Source organism: Vollenhovia emeryi, unplaced genomic scaffold (genome assembly GCF_000949405.1).
Source record: "Vollenhovia emeryi isolate VEMERY1.0 unplaced genomic scaffold, V.emery_V1.0 DF939310.1, whole genome shotgun sequence".
Classification (NCBI taxonomy): domain Eukaryota; kingdom Metazoa; phylum Arthropoda; class Insecta; order Hymenoptera; family Formicidae; genus Vollenhovia; species Vollenhovia emeryi.
The window spans coordinates 25,756-45,675 of NW_011967056.1; the positions used below are offsets into that span (position 1 = coordinate 25,756).

Genomic DNA, 19,920 nt, shown 5'->3' on the forward strand with positions numbered 1-19,920 from the left:
TTACAATTCAAAAAAGTCCCCAGAGTCACTAGTTTGACGCTCGAAGTGAGCGTCAAGCGTCAGCATGAAAATGCACCTTTAGCTTTTTCCACTTGACGCTACAATTCAAAAAAGTCCCCAGAGTCACTAGTTTGACGCTCGAAGTGAGCGTCAAGCGTCAGCATGAAAATGCACCTTTACATTTGTCGTACGACAAATTTTTCAAGCGTGTCGATTGGCCGCTGAATAGAAAGTTTCTAGATACTCAAGAATTTTACTATCCTTCAGCCAATCAATACGCTTAAAAACTTTGTCGTACGACAAATGTAATACCAGCCTGAGGGTACTATTACATTTGTCGTACGACAAATTTTTCAAGCGTGTCGATTGGCCGCTGAATAGAAAGTTTCTAGATACTCGAAAATTTTACTATCCTTCAGCCAATCAATACGCTTAAAAACTTTGTCGTACGACAAATGTAATACCAGCCTGATACGGGCTTTAGGCTGGATTTACATGGAGCGTAACTTGCGTAGCAACCACGAGACCACGCAGGCGCACAAAGCGGAGGCGCCAGCCAATCGGAGCTCGGGCCTCCGCGTGGCGCGTTTAGTCCCAGTCTACAATAGAGATTTAAGCCCTAAGCCTTAAGAAATTGACTAATCACAGTCGCGCATTCTACTCATACTTGACCGTGATTGGCCAATTTCTTAAAGCTTAGGGCTTAAATCATCTATTGTAGACTGGGACTTAGGAGCGCGCTGAAAGTCGTCGCTTGAAAGAAGGAGAGAACGATCGTCAACGATCTGGCGGGAACAGACGAGAACGGACAGGAACGGACAGGAGCGTGTCGGGGCGAACGACAGTTATTCTTCGCACGATTTTCAATCGTTTCGATGTCACTTCCGGCGTGGGAGATAACCGAACGGATGCTGAGTCGACGGCTCGCCTAGTGTACGTTCCAGGGCTTCTCTCGCCGACGGCAGGTCGCGACGACGAGGTGTCGGACGGCCGGGTCGCGACGACGGGATTTGAAACGGCGAGATTGCGTGTGCGGTTGTTCCCTGTTTAAATGCACCGTCAATCGACGCCGCAGGCAGTATGGAGAGCAACGCGGGGACTCGACGGAGGAGAGGAGCGACGGAGGCCGACGAGTGCCAGGCCAAGCGTGCCAAGTGCACCGAGGACTCCGAGGAGGACGTCGACGATGAGGTGCAGGACGAGGAGGTACCTTGCTCGGCGCGTCGATAACAATCGTCGCGGTTGATCGAACAGGCAGTAACGTCAATTGTACATTTTACGTTCTGAAACGTCGAGTCTTGCTTCGATTCTTGGGGAGGAGATTGTAAGGCTGCGAAGGCTTTATATAACCTCACTTGTTCCGAGGTTCGTGCTGTGGAAAGTGCGCCAGCAGAGGGAGAACCAAAACAAAGGGGTTCGCGATTGGTCAGGACGCGAGGACGTACGACTTTTGACTGGCTGTTTATGCATTTTTGCAAAAAAAACAAAAAAACAAAAACGGAAGGTCGTACGAAAGATACGAATTGATAGTGCGAGATAAGAGACACTTGACGTTACAAAGTCTGAAACGTTAGTTGATTGGTGACGCGGTGTCGGATAGACTGATAAAAGTTCACGCTGGCCATGCAGTTTTATGATTCATTGTGTATTGTCGTGTCTGTTGCAGCATACCGCTGGAAAGGTGAAGAAGGTTCGTGTGCACAACTTCATGTGTCACGATGCGTTGGAAGTGACGTTAAACAAGAACGTTAACTTTATCGTCGGACGCAACGGCAGTGGCAAGAGCGCGATATTGACTGCATTGACCGTAGGACTTGGCGCTAGGGCAAACGTCACGAGCAGGGGAACCTCCATCAAAGGTATTGTGTTGGAATGCATTTTTCAATGCTGCATGTACCATGTGACGATGTAATAATGCGCTGCTCGTCGGCTGCGACGTTTCAGAGTTCATAAAGAAGGGCAGGAACTCGGCTACTGTTGAGATAGTGTTGGTCAACAAAGGAGAATCCACGTACAAGCCTGAAATTTATGGCGACACAATTACAGTTGTACGCAACATCGGAATTTCCACGTCGAACTACAAGATTAAGAATTGGAAAGGTACCTGGAATACCGAGTCTTATTTTTAATGATCCAAGCAATCTGCGCTTGCTCTTAGGCCTGGTCTACAATGAGTTGTTAGTCAGAAGTCGGAACTATATGTTGATCCTTTTCCTTTCTGGGTGGAAGAAAGGATCGACATATAGTTCTGACTTCCGACTAACAACCCATTGTAGACTGGGCCTTAGAGAAATTCATCGTTTGCAGGAGACGTAATTTCCACGAAACGAGATGAATTGGACAATATTATATCGACGATGAACATACAGATTGATAATCCAATATCCGTCTTGAATCAAGATGTTTCGAGAACATTTTTAGTTACCTCCAAGCCCGATGAAAAGTATAGTCTGTTCATGAAAGCTACTCTCTTAGATGCCATTGAGATTAATTACAAGGAAGCTCTCAGCATATGCGAAGAGGAATATACAAAATTAAAGCAATATTCTGCGGTGTGTACACTGTTAATTTTATTCAGTTTTATTGTAGATGGTCAGTTTTTTTTCCTGTTTCTCATCTTTCGCTATTTTTCAGGCCTTGGCACAAGTAAAGGGAGAGATACACAAATTGAAGGACAGTATACATAGATTAGAGGAAATGGATGAATCGCGAGCTGAATTAAGTCATCTCGAAATGGAATACGAGTGGGCTATGGTGAGTTCCGGATATGAAAAAAGTAAATATTGTCACAGCAATTTTTGGGATGTTTCTTTTTTTTAATATTTTTGTCATTTAGGCGATTATGGAGGAGAATAAGCTTCGGAATATACAGGAGACCTTGAAGTTATACGAAAGTAAATTGAAACAGCTTGAGGATGTGGAATTATCTATTGGAACGAAGGACGAAGAAATTGATAGACAGATAGAGTAAGAATTAATTTGCAAATAAAATGAAATTGACTTCCTAAAGTTATCGCTATGAATAATTTTTAAATATTTACAGTACATTGAAACATAGAAGCTGTGATTATATAATTTTTTTTACTTTATAGGGAAATAAAGCAAAAAATTCAGCAAGCAGAAGAGGAAGTAAAAGATAGCAGCGGAGCATATAACAGCGCCAAAAAAAACCATTCGGATGCGAATGAGGAGTTCGGCGAAAAGCAACGCGAGTGGCGTTCTGTAATAAGCAAGATAAAACGAATGGAAGATGATGTTAGTTTGCTGAAGAAGGAAATTCAAAAGTTAGAAAGGTAAAGGCATTTTGTTATTGCATTATTTTTGCATTTGGTTTAGTTTATAATATTAATATATCTTTTACAGCTGCGACAATGAGCACAACAAAAGAAAAGAAATGATAGAGCAACTATCAAAACTGGAGGAAAGACTGGACGAACACGATGCCTCGTTACGCACTAGACAGACCGAATTAATGCATTTGGAGGCCGATAAGATGCGACATACGCAAGACGTACAATTTACCAAAATCGAGATGGAAAATTGCGGCAGACATATAAGTAAGTCACGTCTAATGATATATTAGTACTAATAATAGTGCGACTACTCGTGTAATCGATCTAAGAAATATATTTTATAAAATTAAAGGTAAACTCAAGAGGGACTTGAGCGCAGTCGAGCAACAATCGGATAATGCATTGAGTGTATTTGGGCCGAATATACCGCGTCTGTTGAAGAGAATCGAAGAGGAATACAGAAAAAGGCGATTCAAAGAAAAACCACGCGGGCCTATTGGTATGTAAAATTGCTTTGGGAGTAATTTAACTACTGTGACATCATTCCCGGTTTTAATAACTTTCGTGATCACGTAGGTGCTTTCATAAAAATGAAGGACGCGGCTTGGGCACCGGCAGTGGAAAATTTTCTCGGCGGTAGCTTCCTCAGCTCGTTCTGTGTAGATAATAGTCAGGATTCTAAGTTGTTGAACAGTATTATGAAGGAGATTTTTTACAACGAAAATACTCTGCAAATAATATGTAGCAAATTCTTTAACAAGGTAAAATAACGTAATCTTTTTTATTACTTAAATATTTGGAAATTGAAGTAGTTATTGAGAACAAATGGAACTTGATATATACAGGGTAGGCCATTTTAATCTACGCACTGAAATCTCTCAAAATCCATAAGTTTAAGACAAAAATGTTTCAGACAAAAGTTGTGCGGTTTCGAGGGGGCCGTAATAGGGTACCCATTGGTTTGACCTTGAAGAGTTATTTGAAGGTCACATGAAGGTCACGTTTAAATTTTTTTAATGGAACACCCTATATATTTTTGCATATTCTTGTAGCTTACCTCGAGAGCTTTCCAAAACACTGTAATAAAATATTTTTTTATCAAGAACTTTGAGTCGTAAAGCTTGATGGTTCCATTATTTTGACATAAATTATAAAATATTCATTTTTTTATCATCTTTTCTTAATCTACAAGTAAGCTACAAGAATATGCAAAAATATGTAGGGTGTTCCATATAAAAAATTAAACGTGACCTTCATATGACCTACAAATAACTCTTCAAGGTCAAACCAATGGTACCGTATTATGGCCCCCTCGAAACCATACAACTTCTGTCTGAAACATTTTTGTCTTAAATTTATGGATTTTGAGAGATTTCAGTGCGTAGATTAAAATAGCCTGCCCTGTATAAGTATTTAACATTTCCATTAAACCCTTCAGTAACAAGCAAAAGTAATAATTAAGACTGCTAGTTGTAACTTCAACAATTCGCATAATTAGCAGTCTTTTAAATATTTTAGGTCCACGATGTTAGATCTCACTGTATACAGTCGTCGCAGTATTCTAATCTCTTGGAAGCAATGGTTATAGAAGATCCTGTGGTTGCTAATTGCTTGATAGATCAACGTGAAATTGAGTGTATTCTTCTTATTCCAACAAGCAACGAGGCCTGCGAGATAATGTCGAACATGACGAAAGTGCCAAGAAATTGCAAAAGAGCGTTTACTTTGAACGGAGACACATTCTATCCTGATCCAAATTACAGAACTTACGGTGGAAGGGGTGGTATGCGCGCCAAGTTTCTTCAGGTCTCTACCATGGAAGCGATGCAGTAAGTGCAACAACTTGGTTCAGTTTGGAGTAGTCGGCTCTAGGGCAATTTCATCTTGCACACGTAAGAGAAAATTTAACGCAAATAATTTACATTAATTTGTTATATAGAACGCTGAAGGAAGAACTTCAGACAGCGGAAAACAAAAAGCAGGAAGTCACAATGGCATTTAACGCTGTATGCGAAAGAGAAAGGGTCACTAATTCAGAATTAACTAGAGTAGCCGCGACAGTCCGCAAGCTAAGATCCGCACAGAGTGAATGCACTAATTTGATTAACGAACTGAAAGATAAGATTGAGTCGAACGAGGCCACTTCCGCTAATGTTTTCGTAAGTAATCGGGCATGTTTCCTGAAATACTATTCTTTGTTCTCTGCCACAAAGCAGCTACGTTATTTAATGTGTTATTTATAGCGTAACGAAATCGCGGAATTGGAAAAGAAGCTGGCACTGGAAAGTGCCACGGAGAAACTTTTGGCTGAAAATGTGCAGAAGCTTCAGAAGAACGTTGAGTCTCTCAACACGGAAGTCAGGCGATGCAGGGATTTGAGGCACAATTCACACATGGTGATTGATCCTCTTAAGGTACGTTTACATTATTAATGAGATACTTAATCTCGGTTGATATGGCGATAAAGAATATTTTGTATGTACATCTTTGCACAGGATCAAATAAAAGAACTCGCGCAGGAGAAGGACATGCATCGGCAAGATTGTCAGCGTGCTACTCGAAAGTTGAGGGAAATTCGCCAGGACGTACAACGCGCTACGGGGGAATTCGAAAAGCAAGAGAGGGCAACAGTGAAAGCGGTCACCGACGCCACTGAAAAATGTCCCAGGATAAATACCGCCAGGTTAGCGTTGTAAAATGATGTAACGTGATGTGCACAAACACATCTGGACTTTTATTTATAACTTGTTTGCGTTACCTACGTCGCGCTTCTATACCTCGCCTTTCGCAGATCGACAAACCAAATCAAAATTTTACTAACCGATTTACGGGACAAGATTCGCGAGATAGAAAATCAGTTCGGCTGCGTAGACGAATTGCGCCGACAACTGAAGGAAAAGGAGCAAAAGTATGGAGTGAACATTGAATTTACGGCTCAATTAAAACAGAGTTTTGAAGTAAGTGAAAATTGTCAGTATCATTTTTATGAACCATTCATCATTTGACAAGCCATTTGTGTGCTTTGTTAGAAACATATCGCGCGGGTGAAGCAGCGACAGAAAATGTTCCTTCAACTGAGGGACATGTACAGTACATGCATACAGAAGTCTTTCACCGACATGCTTTCTTTAAGACAATATACGGTAATTATAAAATAATTTTTGTAAAATAATTTTAAAAAAATTACATTCTATTGTAACTCGCCAATGCTTTTTTTCACCAGGGCAAAGTAGTGATCGATCATGTAAACAAAGTGCTCGACTTGCACGTGAGTGCGCGAAATGATAAAAAGGCGGGCAACGACACCAGATCGCTCTCGGGAGGCGAACGATCTTACTCGACCATGGCGTTTATCTTGGCTCTCTGGGATTGCATTCAGCTACCCTTCTACTTTCTCGATGAATTCGATGTATTCATGGTAAGCCGTTACGCTCTTATACCTCTTGAGTTTGTCTTGCACAAAACAATAACCGCTCGCCTTGCGTGCTTGTTTGCAGGACAAAGTAAACCGGCGAGTGATAATGGATATTCTTTTGGATCACACTAGATCGCATCCACAGAGCCAATTCGCTTTCCTCACGCCGCTAGATACGTCGCACATTCTTGCCGAGGATTACGTAACAATTCATCAGTAAGTTCTTACGGAGAAAATATAATGAAATCTTTTATTTACTTTACATAATAAATAGATTTTCTGTAATATTAAAATTTGTAGTATTGCGAGACAAACTTCAGAAACATATTATAGCATTAACACTTTGAATACATGTGCTTTTTTTTGTTTCTTTCAGATTACAACCACCTGAGAGAAAAAATCTGAGTCAGTGAGTGTTAAAATAGGTTTTCTTTCTTACTTTTTTAAAAATTAATTTAATATTTCCATGTTTGTGAGGTAGGAAAGTATTTTAAGTTATAACGTAACGAAAGCGTATGAGACTTGTTCTCCGGCGTCAAGCAAATATAATTTATTTGTTGTGTACTGTTGAGAGGGGAAACTCTCTGCTTCTCGCCGCGGACATGTTGGAAATAGCGACATGAATTGTCAGTATTGTTATTTCCCATTTCTGGCTTCACGATCCAACTTGTCCGCGGCAAGCACTCAGGAGCTTCAAAGTGTCTTGTTTCGTGTGTGGAAATAAAACGTCGAAATTTACAATTACATTACAAATTTACTTTGCGTTTTATCCGTCCAAGTGATGGAACAGATTGTTTAGAATATATGTTTTTGTACGTACGCGGTATTAGGTACTGTCTGAATAAATTATTCACGGTTTACTTGAATTACGATACTCGGAATGAGAGAGTTTTGGTTAGACAAGTGCCTTTGATTGTACCGTGTAATAAATGTGATTTACACATAGATTTTCTCTGGATAATAAAATTTCTATCAAATCGTACGCAGCGTGTTTCGACAATCTCCGTTTAAATTCCAAACGCGATTCCTCCCCCAGACTCCTATCGTCGCCCCAGTCTCAGCGGAGTGTGACGTAATTATTTGATACCCGGACAAATCAACCGGAGGATTCACGAGAGACTTGTCTTCGGGTTTGACGCTCGTTGCCAAAACGGGCGGGATATCCAGAATAGCCGGAGATGAACGAGGTACGAAACATTACGCGCCGCGGACCACGCCGGGCCGGTAAGTGGATCAAGGTTCGCGCGGCATTGCGCGAATCTGGTCCGGCCCGGGGTTCCCGGCTATAACGCAACACGCCTTTACGCATTACGCCCGTATTACATGCGACGCGCGTGAGCCGACTGGCCGCCCGGCCGGTGCGTGCGTCGGCCGGCTGGTCGAGGCGTGGTAACCGGCGTTACGTAATCCGCACGCTGGCACTTGATCGGAGAAAGTGCCCGGCGAGCGCTCGTGAATCGGTAATGCGGTAATGTCACGGAAAGGCGGGATAACGCCCGGTGGGCCCGCGGCAGGTAGTACCTGACCTAATTTCGCTAATTGGGCCCGGTCGAACTCGACGTTTCCTCGTCGACTTTCGATCCGCGGCGACTTTTTACACCACTTTTCGGCAAGTTGGATAACGTATTACGTTATGACGTATTACGCGCGTTTAAAAATTCGAGCGCACATGCCCGCACGAATTTACGTAATTGTCTCGCGCTTTTTTTCGCGTGTAAACGACACCGGCGCCAATTTGAAATTTATCGTCGAATAGTGTAGCCTCTATCGAGCTCGATAGACGCGCGTGTTTATTCGCTTTGATACGAGGAAAAGATGCGTCTACGTTGCAATACTTTGCGCTTTCAACAGTCTTGGTATCTTAACACGTGGGTTAATAAACGATGACGATTAGGACGAAGTTGTAACTATGAGAGATAGATGGTTCCGTGAGAAAGTGATGATTATTCAAACATTCAAGACACAAATCCAAGTCTTATTCTAATATCTAGATGATCGGAAAATGTACAAGAGAAAAAGCTGGCCGAAGACATTTCTTCCGCCGGCACGTGAGAAAATGAATTGCGTAATTATATATTAAAAAGTGATCTTTCTGAGGGACGCAGCTGCTAAGTCCAATTCAAACCGGATTCTCAAGGCCCGACTTAATTACTGCACGGAGATACATTGAAGATAGGCGAAGACAATTCCCATGCGACTTATGTACTTGCTACGAAAACTGAGATTTATTCGATAAGTATCATTCCTAAGTGGTGGTCAGGTCACAGTTCAGTGGAGGTAGGCAGCGGGGGCGGCGTAGGAGAAGGCGGGCGCGGCGGCGACCTTGGCGAACGGCGAGGCGTAAGCGAGAGCGGGAGCCGGTGCGGCGTAGCTGGCGTAGGTGATGGGGGCGGCGTGGGCTATCGGGGTGGCGATCTTGGCGACCGGGGCGGCGTAGGCGAGGGGCGCGGCGGCCGGGGCGACATGGGCCACGGGGGTGGCGATCTTGGCTACCGGGGCGGCGTAGGCGAGGGGTGCGGCGTGCGCGACGTGCGCGACGGGGGCGGCGGCGGGCTCCTTGCGGACCACGGCGTTGAATCCGTTGACCGGGTCGGCGGTGTAGTCGACGATGCGCCTGGTGCCGTCGGCCTCCAAGAGGGAGTAGCTACCCTGAACGATGTCGCCGTCGCGGGTCTCCTGCTGGCTCTTGGCGTCGCCGGTCAGGCTGTCGTGCACGTCGTAGGCGTAGCTGTACTGTGGATGCGGGTCGAAGTCGGCGTCGACGGCCTTAGCTACCACGGCCTTGGCGACGGGGGCGGCGACGACCGCGGGGCCAGCGGCGTAGGCCAGGGGGGCGGACGCGATTACGCCGGCGTTCGCGGCGGCGATCAGGGCGGCGAGGACGACGAACTGGCAAGAAAGGACAAGAAATCAATTAAATCACAGTGAAATTGTCCGCTGGAACTGCACGTAAGATAGACACGAGATAAAATTGTATAGAAATATAGAAGTTGATGTAGTACGCGCCCAACGTGAAGGAGAAATGTTAATTGAAAACTTCGATCGTTCCAAATGGTAAAACGAAGATTAACCAATGTAGAAAATTGCATGGCGACCCATGGCCGGCAAATTCTGATTAAAGAAATTCATTGCGAAAAATATTACCTCAGCCAGGGTTCGAACCTGGACCTCCCTAGTCCCGGGCGTCTCACCAATTCGACGCCCGCCTAGAGTGTAGGGAGGTCCAGGTTCGAACCCTGAGGTAATATTTTTCGCAATGAATTTCTTTAATTAGAATTTGCCAGTCATGGGTCGCCATGCAGTTTTCTACATTGGTCAATCAATTACTGGCGTTAAATAATTCTTTACGTTAGAACAAAGATTGTTTGCATTTTGCGCCAACATATAATCTCTCTTTGTGATACAATTTTAATACATTGCACGCAAAATACAAACGATAGTCAGCCCGATGTGGAGAGGCGAGAGGACTCGCGAGAGCAGAGGTGGCGCGAAAGCTGCTGTAGAATCGATCAGAAACGTTAAACTTTCGACCGGTCCCGCGAGTATCGTTAATTGCCCCGTTTCTCGGTCTCGATTTAATGGAGTGACAGCGGGAGAAAGACGATACCCCACGAGCGCACCGTTCCCTTATTTTTCTCGCGATTCGTTACGGAGGACCCAATCGAAGTGACAAGTTACAGGTACGTCGCGGGTACTTCACCGACAGGAGGATTATCGAGGCACCGAAATGTACTTTCCCGGCGCGGCTCGGAGCTTACGTCGAAAAGGACACGAGAGGACGTAATACCTTGAAGGCCATTGTTGCTCGGGTGATCGGTAGTTCGCTCGATCTTGCGAGTCTGATGCGAATGATACCAATGGATGGATGGTTTTCGGCTTTTATACCGCTCCGCCCGAGGCCTGGGAGGCCCACACACCACACCACACCACACCGCAGCCACGGCGCACGTACACTTACACACGTCAGGCTGTACCCGCTCACTGATGTAACTGGGTGACGGTACCTTCGACGACCACCCGATTCGCGGTCGCGAAGAGTGCGAAGTTGAGCAAGAAATTGGACCACGCCCAATGAGAGCGACGAGCCGAGATCGGATCGCGGCGTGAAGGACCAATCTTCGGCACCGGTCGTCGTCGTCGGGGACTAGGCCACGTCCTTGCCACGAGTTACCTGATCCTCCACCGCTCGGCCCGCGCTCGCCCCATCGAGGGTTATTACAAAGTATTTATTCTTTCACTTCTCTTAGCCACCGCATTTCTTTCTTCTCCCTTTTCTTTTCCCACGTACGATATCTTGCCTTTGCGAGGCTTCGCCGGCGGCTCACGGGAATCCGTGCGATTTGGCCGTTCTTAATGCAGAACAAAGCATGATGTAGATTAATGTAATGAAAAAATAATGATATACGAAAATTATCTCGCGCGCTGATATTGATTATCTGTTCATGGTCGTAAAGACCTTGTAATACTTATATTTCTTATATTGCAAGACTTTCCACCGCAAGCGTCATATTTTACAGATTATTTTTCTTCTTTAAGGATTGCGTCCTTACACACGTGAAACGAAATTCTTTCAGGTGTCGCACAAAGTGCGCTTGTCAGTTCGCGAACTCGATAAGGATATTTTCGGCTTTTAAGTACGACTTTTATTTTTAATTACATAAACGAACAAATACGACCAAATACTTGTCGCGAGTTCTTTATGTCGTGCTTACGCTTGCACAGAAAAAAAAACGAATATTCTTCTTTGGAAAGTACGTTTAGTTTCAACGTGAAAATCTTGAAATGAGATCATATTGCGTTAAAGGAAGAAAATCTTACTTGAATGAAGCAATTTTATATAATTCAATCAAGAAACACATATATGCTTATTATTTAAGAATTAGTTTCTTGAGTGGAAAAGAAACAATGCTGGATAGAAAATGACATATTTTTTAATCGAAGATTGTAACGATACGTGTTCTTGAAGTGACAATTTCAGTAGAGAAAAGTCCTCTATTATGAGATAGGTTTCTAATATGAGATAGCAGGTTTTCAACACTCAACTTCAATCGCAAATCTTCTTTCGCAACGATTGCACAAACCAACGATGAATTTTTCGCTAAACAGATCTCGCTCCAAGGGCAACAAATTCACGGCGGAATCAACTGACGATGCCTGTTAATTTAACAGAAACCCCGCTGTCCCATATTAGGATCCTATCTCATAATGGGGGACTTTCCGCTGCTTAAATAATATTAATTGATAGGAATATTCTTCAAGTCGCCGGCAGTATTTAACAACGGTAATTTTCTCGACCGTATCCTGGCATTTTTAATAACAAAGAAAATTTATTGCGAAAAATATTACCTCAGATATTGCCTCGGCGGTCGAATTGGTGAGACGCCCGCCTAGAGTATAGGGGAAGCCCAGGTTCAAACCCTGGCTGAGGTGATATTTTTCGCAATAAATTTTCTTTGTCATTAAAAATGCCAGACATGGTCAAGAAAATACTGAAGTCGTTAAATAATATTGTTGGAACGTATAAGGTTATTAAATGCTTCTAAGAAGATTATAGATTGTTGCGTATATACAAAACAATGGACGCCTTAATTTGAGTACATGAGAGCTGATCTGACACTTTTTTTTTTCTGTGTGCAGTCTTGGTCCACAGAGTCCGCAGTAAATAGCATAACTTTCTTTTCACGAAGACTCTCCCGGCTCTATCAAGATCTGCTCAGCTACAGTCTTTCTTAGAGCTCATTTGTCATTCTATTCTCTTTGCAGATTTTTCTTAACTGGTCTTTGACCGGTGACTTTAATGCCGCGCATGTTTTAATCCTATTCGCTCGGCCTGGGCATTGTGACCTGCATTGAAGTTCCTACACTGCGAAGCTATTTTTCGCGATTGCCGCGTTCGTTTAGAAATTACGCTTGGATACGCGCGATACTTTTGTGAGATAATTTCTCAAATTGGTGAATAGAGTTTGTAATTAGCGATTTCGACAATTGAAGCAACCGTTACCATTGAAGATACTACGGCATGGCCATCTTTTACGATTACATAATGTAGCATATTAATCCAATATTATTTAGCACCTGGAAACTTCAACATTGTATCAAAATTACAGATTTTTAATATGTCGTGTTGTCGTTAGCAAATAAACTGAAATTGCAGTATCTTAATTACCAGGCATTCTCTTGTCACATGAAACGTAATTTAATCAATGTGACAATTGCACAGTGCTGTGCAATATCTTGACACGATGCCTTGCATCAACTTGCGTGAGCGACGACGAGTGCGTCGATCGATATTCAAGCCAGAAGTTAATGGATACGTAAGCCGCTTGCCCGGCTATCGCCAATCCAGATAATTATGCGAACCGTTTCGAAATGTTGTCCCGTGTAATTTTGAAGTCTGACGAATTGTAATATTTTGCATTGCGAAACGCACAGTCAGTGTGCACGCAACATGGGCGAATTCCGCTCGGAAGTGACAATAATTCTCCGTAATATGAAAATCGAAGCGCGAGACACTAAGGAACATTCGTACGAATTTAATTTCGCGTACAATTGCAATTTAAGGCCCCGCGAATGCCCAAGTCGCAGGTTACAATTCATGCGTTGCATACATAAGATTCTTATATCGACTTTAATATTTATCGAAAAAATATGGTACGGACTAAAATAACAAAGAGAGACCTCGATCACACATATTTTATTTGGCCTATTTTATTATAATAATATATCGCATTGGAAATATACGTACCTGGCGTGGTACCTGTTGCATTTTTCGATGCTGTTACAAGTGAAAGATATCGCGTATCTTACCATGTTAAGGGGGACGAAGGTCGCGGGTTTTAATATACATAAATAAGACATACATTACGTCGCGATAATGTGCGCGGCTCAACTTGGAAATTACAGCTGGACTTGTCCCGATAATTGACACGCGCCGCGGAGATCCGGATCAAAGTGTTTTTCCCTCGTCCAAGAAGGCGAGCTCGACCAATGTCCGGGCCATCCGGTATGTAATTTATTGCCGATTCACTATCATTCACAGACTTCCTGCCGCGACCTTCGTTTGATTCGGCCGATCATTCCCATACTCGCTGACAGGTCTGTTTTCTTTTTCTCTCCTTTTCTTTGCGCCAAACGAAATTACGCCCTGTACCTCGTGTACCTCGTAAACTGTCCCCTATATGGTAAAACATCGAGTGCATTTTGACGAAAACGTTGAAGGAACGCGGTGACATCGTTGTAGCGTACTTGTCGCTAACTCTCCGCGCGCCTAACGCGATGATGCAAATTGCGATGGTGCAACTGCGTGTCGCAGAATTAATTAAATCCCTCAATGGGCATCCTTTGGAGCTACAAATTCAAGCGACGAAGAATGAATAATTTATATCAACGAAATCCGATTCATATGTGTAGCGTTTCCTACTCGCGATATAAGTGAGGATTTCTAAAAGTGCACACGCGAAAGATACCGCAAGGGTTCGCTCGTCGCGGGCACCACGTCCAAAAGTCTCTTCCTCGATGATCGCGTTACACACTCGAAATCTTCGGCACCTTTGTGCGGCGTTTCGCCCTGGCGAAAATAAAACGTTTCATAAGTTCTTGTATATAGCGTTTGCAGGAGTTCGTTGAGAGTTTAGATATAGTCGATAGAGAATTTGTAGAGCGGAAATTGCAACGCTGCGGCGTTTAGAAGACGTTTGTATATAGCATTTTTAAACTTAGCGTTGTAGAACTTTTATGAAACGTTATACACAGTATTTTATAAGCGTTCTGAAAGCGTTTAAAACACAACGGCGTTGTGTAAATTCTCATAAAGTTTGAAAGCGTATGAACTTTTAAAAAACCTTCATTTAACAGTTATCAACGCTTTATAAAGCTTGTCATTTTGCGTTAGCTTCGAGATCCTGGCCCCGAATTTCTTCACGTTAACCCCAGTCTACAATAGGTGTTTTAAGCCCTAAGAAATTGACCAATCACAGTCAAGTATTCTCCTCCTTTTTTACTGTGATCGTTCAATTTCTAAGGGCCGAGGGCTTAAAACACCTACAATAGACTGGAACTCGGGAGCGACGATTTTCTTCACATTAGTCTCAGCCTACAATAAATGTTTTAAGCCCTAAGCCCTTAGAAATTGACCAATCACAGTAAAAAATGAGGAAAATACTGGACTGTGATTGGTCAATTCCTTAGGACTTAAATTATTGTAGACTGGAACTCGGGACCGACAAATTTCTTCACGTTAGTCCCAGTCTGCAATAGGTGTTTCAAGCTCTGAGCCTTTAGAAATTGACCAATCACAGTAAAAAATGAGGAGACTACTGGATTGTGATTGGTCAATTCCTTCCTAGTCAGAAATGTCTCGTCGATCGACGTCGAAACGACGTCGTATGGACATCGAAACCGTTATATTGACGTCGATTCGACGTCGTTTCGACATCGATTGACGAGTCATTTCAGACTGGGTTAGGACTTAAATTATTGTAGACTGGGACTCGGGACCGACAAATTTCTTCACGTTAGTCCCAGTCTGCCATAGGTGTTTCAAGCTCTGAGCTCTTAGAAATTGACCAATCACAGTAAAAAATGAGGCGACTACTGGACTGTGATTGGTCAATTCCTTAGGACTTAAATTATTGTAGACTGGGACTCGGGACCGACAAATTTCTTCACGTTAGTCCCAGTCTGCAGAGGGTGTTTCAAGCTCTGAGCCCTTGGAAATTGACCAATCACGGAAAAAAAAGAGGAGAATACTCGACTGTGATCAATTTCTTAGGACTTGGGACTTAAATCTATGTAGACTGGGACTTAAGCTGACACGTCGGTCGAGATGGCGATTTCACGCGGGCAGTGGACCGCCAGGCGACAGAGCGGACGGCAAAAACCGAATGATAGCGGCCAGCGAAATTTCGTGCCCCGATCGGCACGAGGCTGACCGATAATGCCCGCGGGCCCGCGATCAATCGGCGCGGGCCCCGTACCTCGGGCCGCGCGATATTCGGCAGACCCGCCTATTTCTTCTTTATGAAAGTGCTCCACTTCTCTCTTTCTCTCCGGCACGGGCGCCCCGGCGACGTTAGACGATGTGACGCAACAACGCGATCCCGGCCTGCCGCGACACATTTAGCAGGGACACGTGAATCTATATGGCTCGAAAGTTTCGCGTCGAACGACGCTCGTGATTTTCGTTCTCTAGATACCATCTCTCGTGCGTGGGAGGAGATAAAGGATGCCCCGGGACAATTGATCGTACTTCTGATGAAGAAATTAATATTCCTTCATAGAAAACTTTCTTTTCGGGGGGAGGGGGAGATACGATACATTGTACTCTTGTTAAGTAAAAAGAAAATATATATGTGAACAAAGCGTGCAGAAATCATTTTTAATTCATTAATTTTAACAAAACTGACAGAGTCTTCAATTTCCCATAGTCAATAGATCTTCTATAGTTTGTCATATATTTAAAAAATTAATTTATACATGTAACTAGAGAATATTCATGCAGGAATCGTGAATTTGAGGACTAGAGAGATTCAATAGTCGCGAAGACAGACGTAACGATATTTTTTCTGAGAGTGTCCTCAATAATCTCTATTGCACTGTTGTTATTTTAGGAACCATTTACAATCACATTCTAAGAATAATACTGTTGCGACAGTTATAGATTGACGTCTACACGAACATCAGCTTCCATCTCAACGGCCTGAGATTCTTAAAGTGTATTTTTTGCCGGGCCTCATATGACGCAAGCTCCTTTCGTCTAACCGCGTTGGAAATCTATATTAATTTTCTAATCTATTCTCGCCACTCGAGAAATCGTTTCGCTCAAGGATCGCGTACGAAAAGCGGGGTTCGGCATGGTCAGTAATGTAACAGGGCCAAACGGATGTTGCACAATGACACGAGACAATTGCCCCAATAAATGGAAAAGAAACATACGAATTGATTTGTGGTATACCGCAGCAGATAAATGCGAAACCATTATTGTAAATAAACACGCACTTGTGACCGGCCCTTCACTTTTTATTTCATATAAAGTGCTGCCTTTATTCGCGGTATAAATGTGGAGGGACAAAAATGATAGCCGTGCTACTCTGTATTCCTTCCTTTCGCTGCCGAACCGAACAAATTTATTATCACATTATTCGTTATCGAATAGTGCAATAACAAAGTTCAGATTCTTTGGGAAATTTCTTTTCGGGGAAGAGAAAAATGAAATGTTGTTTCTTTAATTTATATACACCATTTGTATATTCTCAGCGTTCAAGCTTGCCTGTTATTATTAGAGGAAAGTTCTCTATTAGGACTCTAATATGAGGTAGTAGGTTTTCAACATCCGAATTCAGTCACAAATCTTTTCTCGCAACGATCACGCGATCTAACAATCAGTGTTTCACTAAACAGATTTCAGAATTCCTGCGGCCCCCATTTAACAGAGAGATTTCGTCCCAAGGGCAATAAATTCATGGTGGGACCAGCAAATGATGCCTATTAATTTAGCAGAAACTCATCTCATAATAGGGGACTTCCCTCTATATTCGCTTGTATGTTAATCTTATGCGAAACTTTACACAAATTCTCTTAGTTAATAAAACATGTTTAAAAATGTGACTGTCTTATTCGTGATGCATCATGTCTTGGGATGAAAAATGCTGTGCATCTGCAGTGACTGAAGTGAAATCGTATCGAGCCACTTCCGTCTTCGCCGTAAAAAATTGCTCGTCGCGATAGATCCCTCCAAGCGTCCGCGAACTATCGGGAGCGAGGGTGCGCGATTGCGAGCTGCCGGCCAAGTTCAAGTGCGGTCGGCCGTCAACGCCAGCGAACTTTCAAAGTCCGGCATCAGGTACGGTTCGACGGTGGGGAACCATACGATGGTAGACCGGACCACTATATAAAGCGGCCGCGATCAACACCGCACATCATCAGTTTCGCTTTGGACGATCCAAACCAACCAAATCTACTCAAGAATGGCGTTCAAGGTGGGTAAAGGATCGCAAACGCGGAGGACCTGCCGAGTCCGTTAGACTGCGGGGTCTAATTCGACTCGGTTGTACACTCACAGTGCACGAGGAGAAGGGCTTATCTTCTAGGATTCGCTCTCGGATAGTAAAAATTCGCGAGTGAACGTCAATCGGACACAATTGACGCAAATACCAAGTGTATACCGAAATCAATTCGGGATCGATTTGATATTGTCAAGAAAAGCTTTGCAATTTCTTAGATCGACTCAACAAAGGTTTATACGTTATAATATTCTTTTGCAGTTCGTCGCTTTCGCCGCCCTCGTGGCTGCCGCCAACGCCGGCGTTCTCGCGCCCGCAGCCCCCTTGGCCTACGCCGCGGCTCCTTACGCCGCGGCTCCCGCCGCCCCCTTGGCCTACGCCGCGGCCCCCGCCGCCCCCTTGGCCTACGCCGCGGCCCCCGCCGCCCCCCTGGCTTATGCCGCCCCCATCGCCAAGGCCGTGGTGGCTAAGACCGTCGATGCCGACTACGACCCGCATCCCCAGTACAGCCTACGCCTACGACGTGCACGACAGCCTGACCGGCGACGCCAAGAGCCAGCACGAGACCCGCGACGGCGACCTCGTTCAGGGTAGCTACTCTCTCTTGGAGGCCGACGGCACCAAGCGCACCGTCGACTACACCGCTGACCCAGTCAACGGATTCAACGCCGTAGTCCGCAAGGAACCCGCCGCCGTCGCCGTCAAGGCCGTCGCCCCGGTCGCCGCCGCCCCCTTCGCACACCCCGCCCCCCTCGCCCCCCCCCCCCCCACCCCCAAGCTCCCCGCCCCCGCCCCCACCCCGGCCCCCCCCGCCGCCCCTCCCCCCCCCCCCCACCCCCCCCCCCCCCCCCACACCGCCCCCCCCCCCCCCCCCCCCCCGCCCCTCGCCTACCGCCGCCCCGTCGCCAAGCCTGGCTGCCCCCCTCACCTACGCCGCCCCCGTAGCTAAGATCGCCGCTCCTGCCGTCGCCCACGTGGCGCACGCTGCACCCCTCGCCTACACCGGCTACGCCGCGCACGCCGCGCCCCTCGCGTACACCGGCTACGCTGGCTACGCCGGCTACGCCGCGCACGCCGCACCCCTCGCGTACTCCGGCTACGCCGCGCACGCCGCGCCCCTCGCGTACGCCGGCTACGCCGCGCACGCAGCCCCCATCGCCAAGGTCGCCGCCGCCCCCGCCATCTCCTACGCCGCCCCCGCTACCTACTACCACTAATTGTGCGGACCCCGCCAATCTACATTGTCCCGACTCAGGCCGAACTTATTTATTTTTATATCATGTATATGTTCTTTCTATCTGACTGATTAAAGAAATTACACACGTACTTGGGATTATTCGTTTGCGCCAGACCTCGCCAGGCCGCTCTTCGCTGCGGTATACAAATACATGTACAGTACATTAGCCACGTTTAAATAAAACATACGTAATGAATCTAACGTGTATAACTTATGTGCAGTGTTAGATATTGCAAACGTTGCAAACGAACGATCTGTAGAAAATTAGAATACGATCGGAAAGAATCTGGGTCTTCCATTCTCTACGATGAAAGGGCGCTCAAACATTGCAAGGAACACGCTCACACGAGTTATTATTATCAATTCCAAGTAAAAGAAGAAGAGAGAAAATAGCGAAGACACGGGTGAAATAAACAAAAGTTACAGCTGCGATGTTAACGATCGGTTTATACAAATTCTTCCCATTAACGCAGGATAAAGAATGTTGTCTAATTACAAGAAGAGACGAGTAATTTGTCCGACTGATAGAAAGTAATGAGGGAGATCACCTTGATCTGATATTGATTTCCAATTTAAGGGGCCGTAATTGACTTTAATGCACTGATCAATTTATCGCAATCGCATAATTACCGCCCGATCGTTATGTATCTCACGCGATACCGGTTTTATTTCGAAGGACCGCGCATTGATCTCAATACACTGTAACTTAGTACACTGAAATGTCTCGCTTCCAGTCGCAAAAGTTCTTGAACCTTAAAATGTTTCGGGGCGGCAAAAGTATTGTGGAGAAGAAATATTTGTTTAAAAATATCCGGAATCAATTAAGTGCAATATTCTACGAATTACAAAATTTTTTACGAGACTTTCTTCGCCTCTTTCGCCGCGTGATCCACTATGTTCTATTTACCGAGCGGATAACATTGTGTCGACCAAAAGAGTCCACGTTCGGTGTTTATTTAAGCACCGTCGCCGTCC

General features: G+C 44.7%; 3 protein-coding genes across 3 annotated transcripts; 2 read left to right on the forward strand and 1 right to left on the reverse strand.

Annotated features, from left to right (window-relative positions):
* The first annotated feature begins 747 nt into the window (after positions 1-747).
* LOC105558788 (structural maintenance of chromosomes protein 6) lies at positions 748-7,690 on the forward strand. The gene is made up of 19 exons (XM_012006696.1): positions 748-1,206; positions 1,667-1,859; positions 1,945-2,100; positions 2,308-2,552; positions 2,635-2,754; positions 2,837-2,967; positions 3,093-3,293; positions 3,364-3,557; positions 3,646-3,792; positions 3,870-4,054; positions 4,812-5,122; positions 5,233-5,452; positions 5,537-5,707; positions 5,789-5,976; positions 6,085-6,250; positions 6,323-6,436; positions 6,517-6,711; positions 6,791-6,924; positions 7,085-7,690. Exons 1-19 carry the CDS (start codon positions 1,081-1,083, stop codon positions 7,119-7,121), a joined length of 3,234 nt encoding a protein of 1,077 aa, XP_011862086.1. The 5' UTR covers positions 748-1,080; the 3' UTR covers positions 7,122-7,690.
* Positions 7,691-8,337: 647 nt separating this feature from the next.
* On the reverse strand, positions 8,338-10,507 carry LOC105558789 (larval cuticle protein A2B-like). The gene is made up of 2 exons (XM_012006697.1): positions 10,496-10,507; positions 8,338-9,597 (listed from the first exon to the last, which is right to left on the reverse strand). Exons 1-2 carry the CDS (start codon positions 10,505-10,507, stop codon positions 8,977-8,979), a joined length of 633 nt encoding a protein of 210 aa, XP_011862087.1. The 3' UTR covers positions 8,338-8,976.
* A 6,577-nt stretch (positions 10,508-17,084) lies between these two features.
* Positions 17,085-18,925, forward strand: LOC105558790 (larval cuticle protein A3A-like). The gene is given in 5 exon segments (XM_012006698.1): positions 17,085-17,684; positions 17,970-18,218; positions 18,220-18,430; positions 18,615-18,669; positions 18,805-18,925. Coding segments are annotated over 5 exon segments (648 nt in total). The 5' UTR covers positions 17,085-17,672.
* Positions 18,926-19,920: the final 995 nt, after the last annotated feature.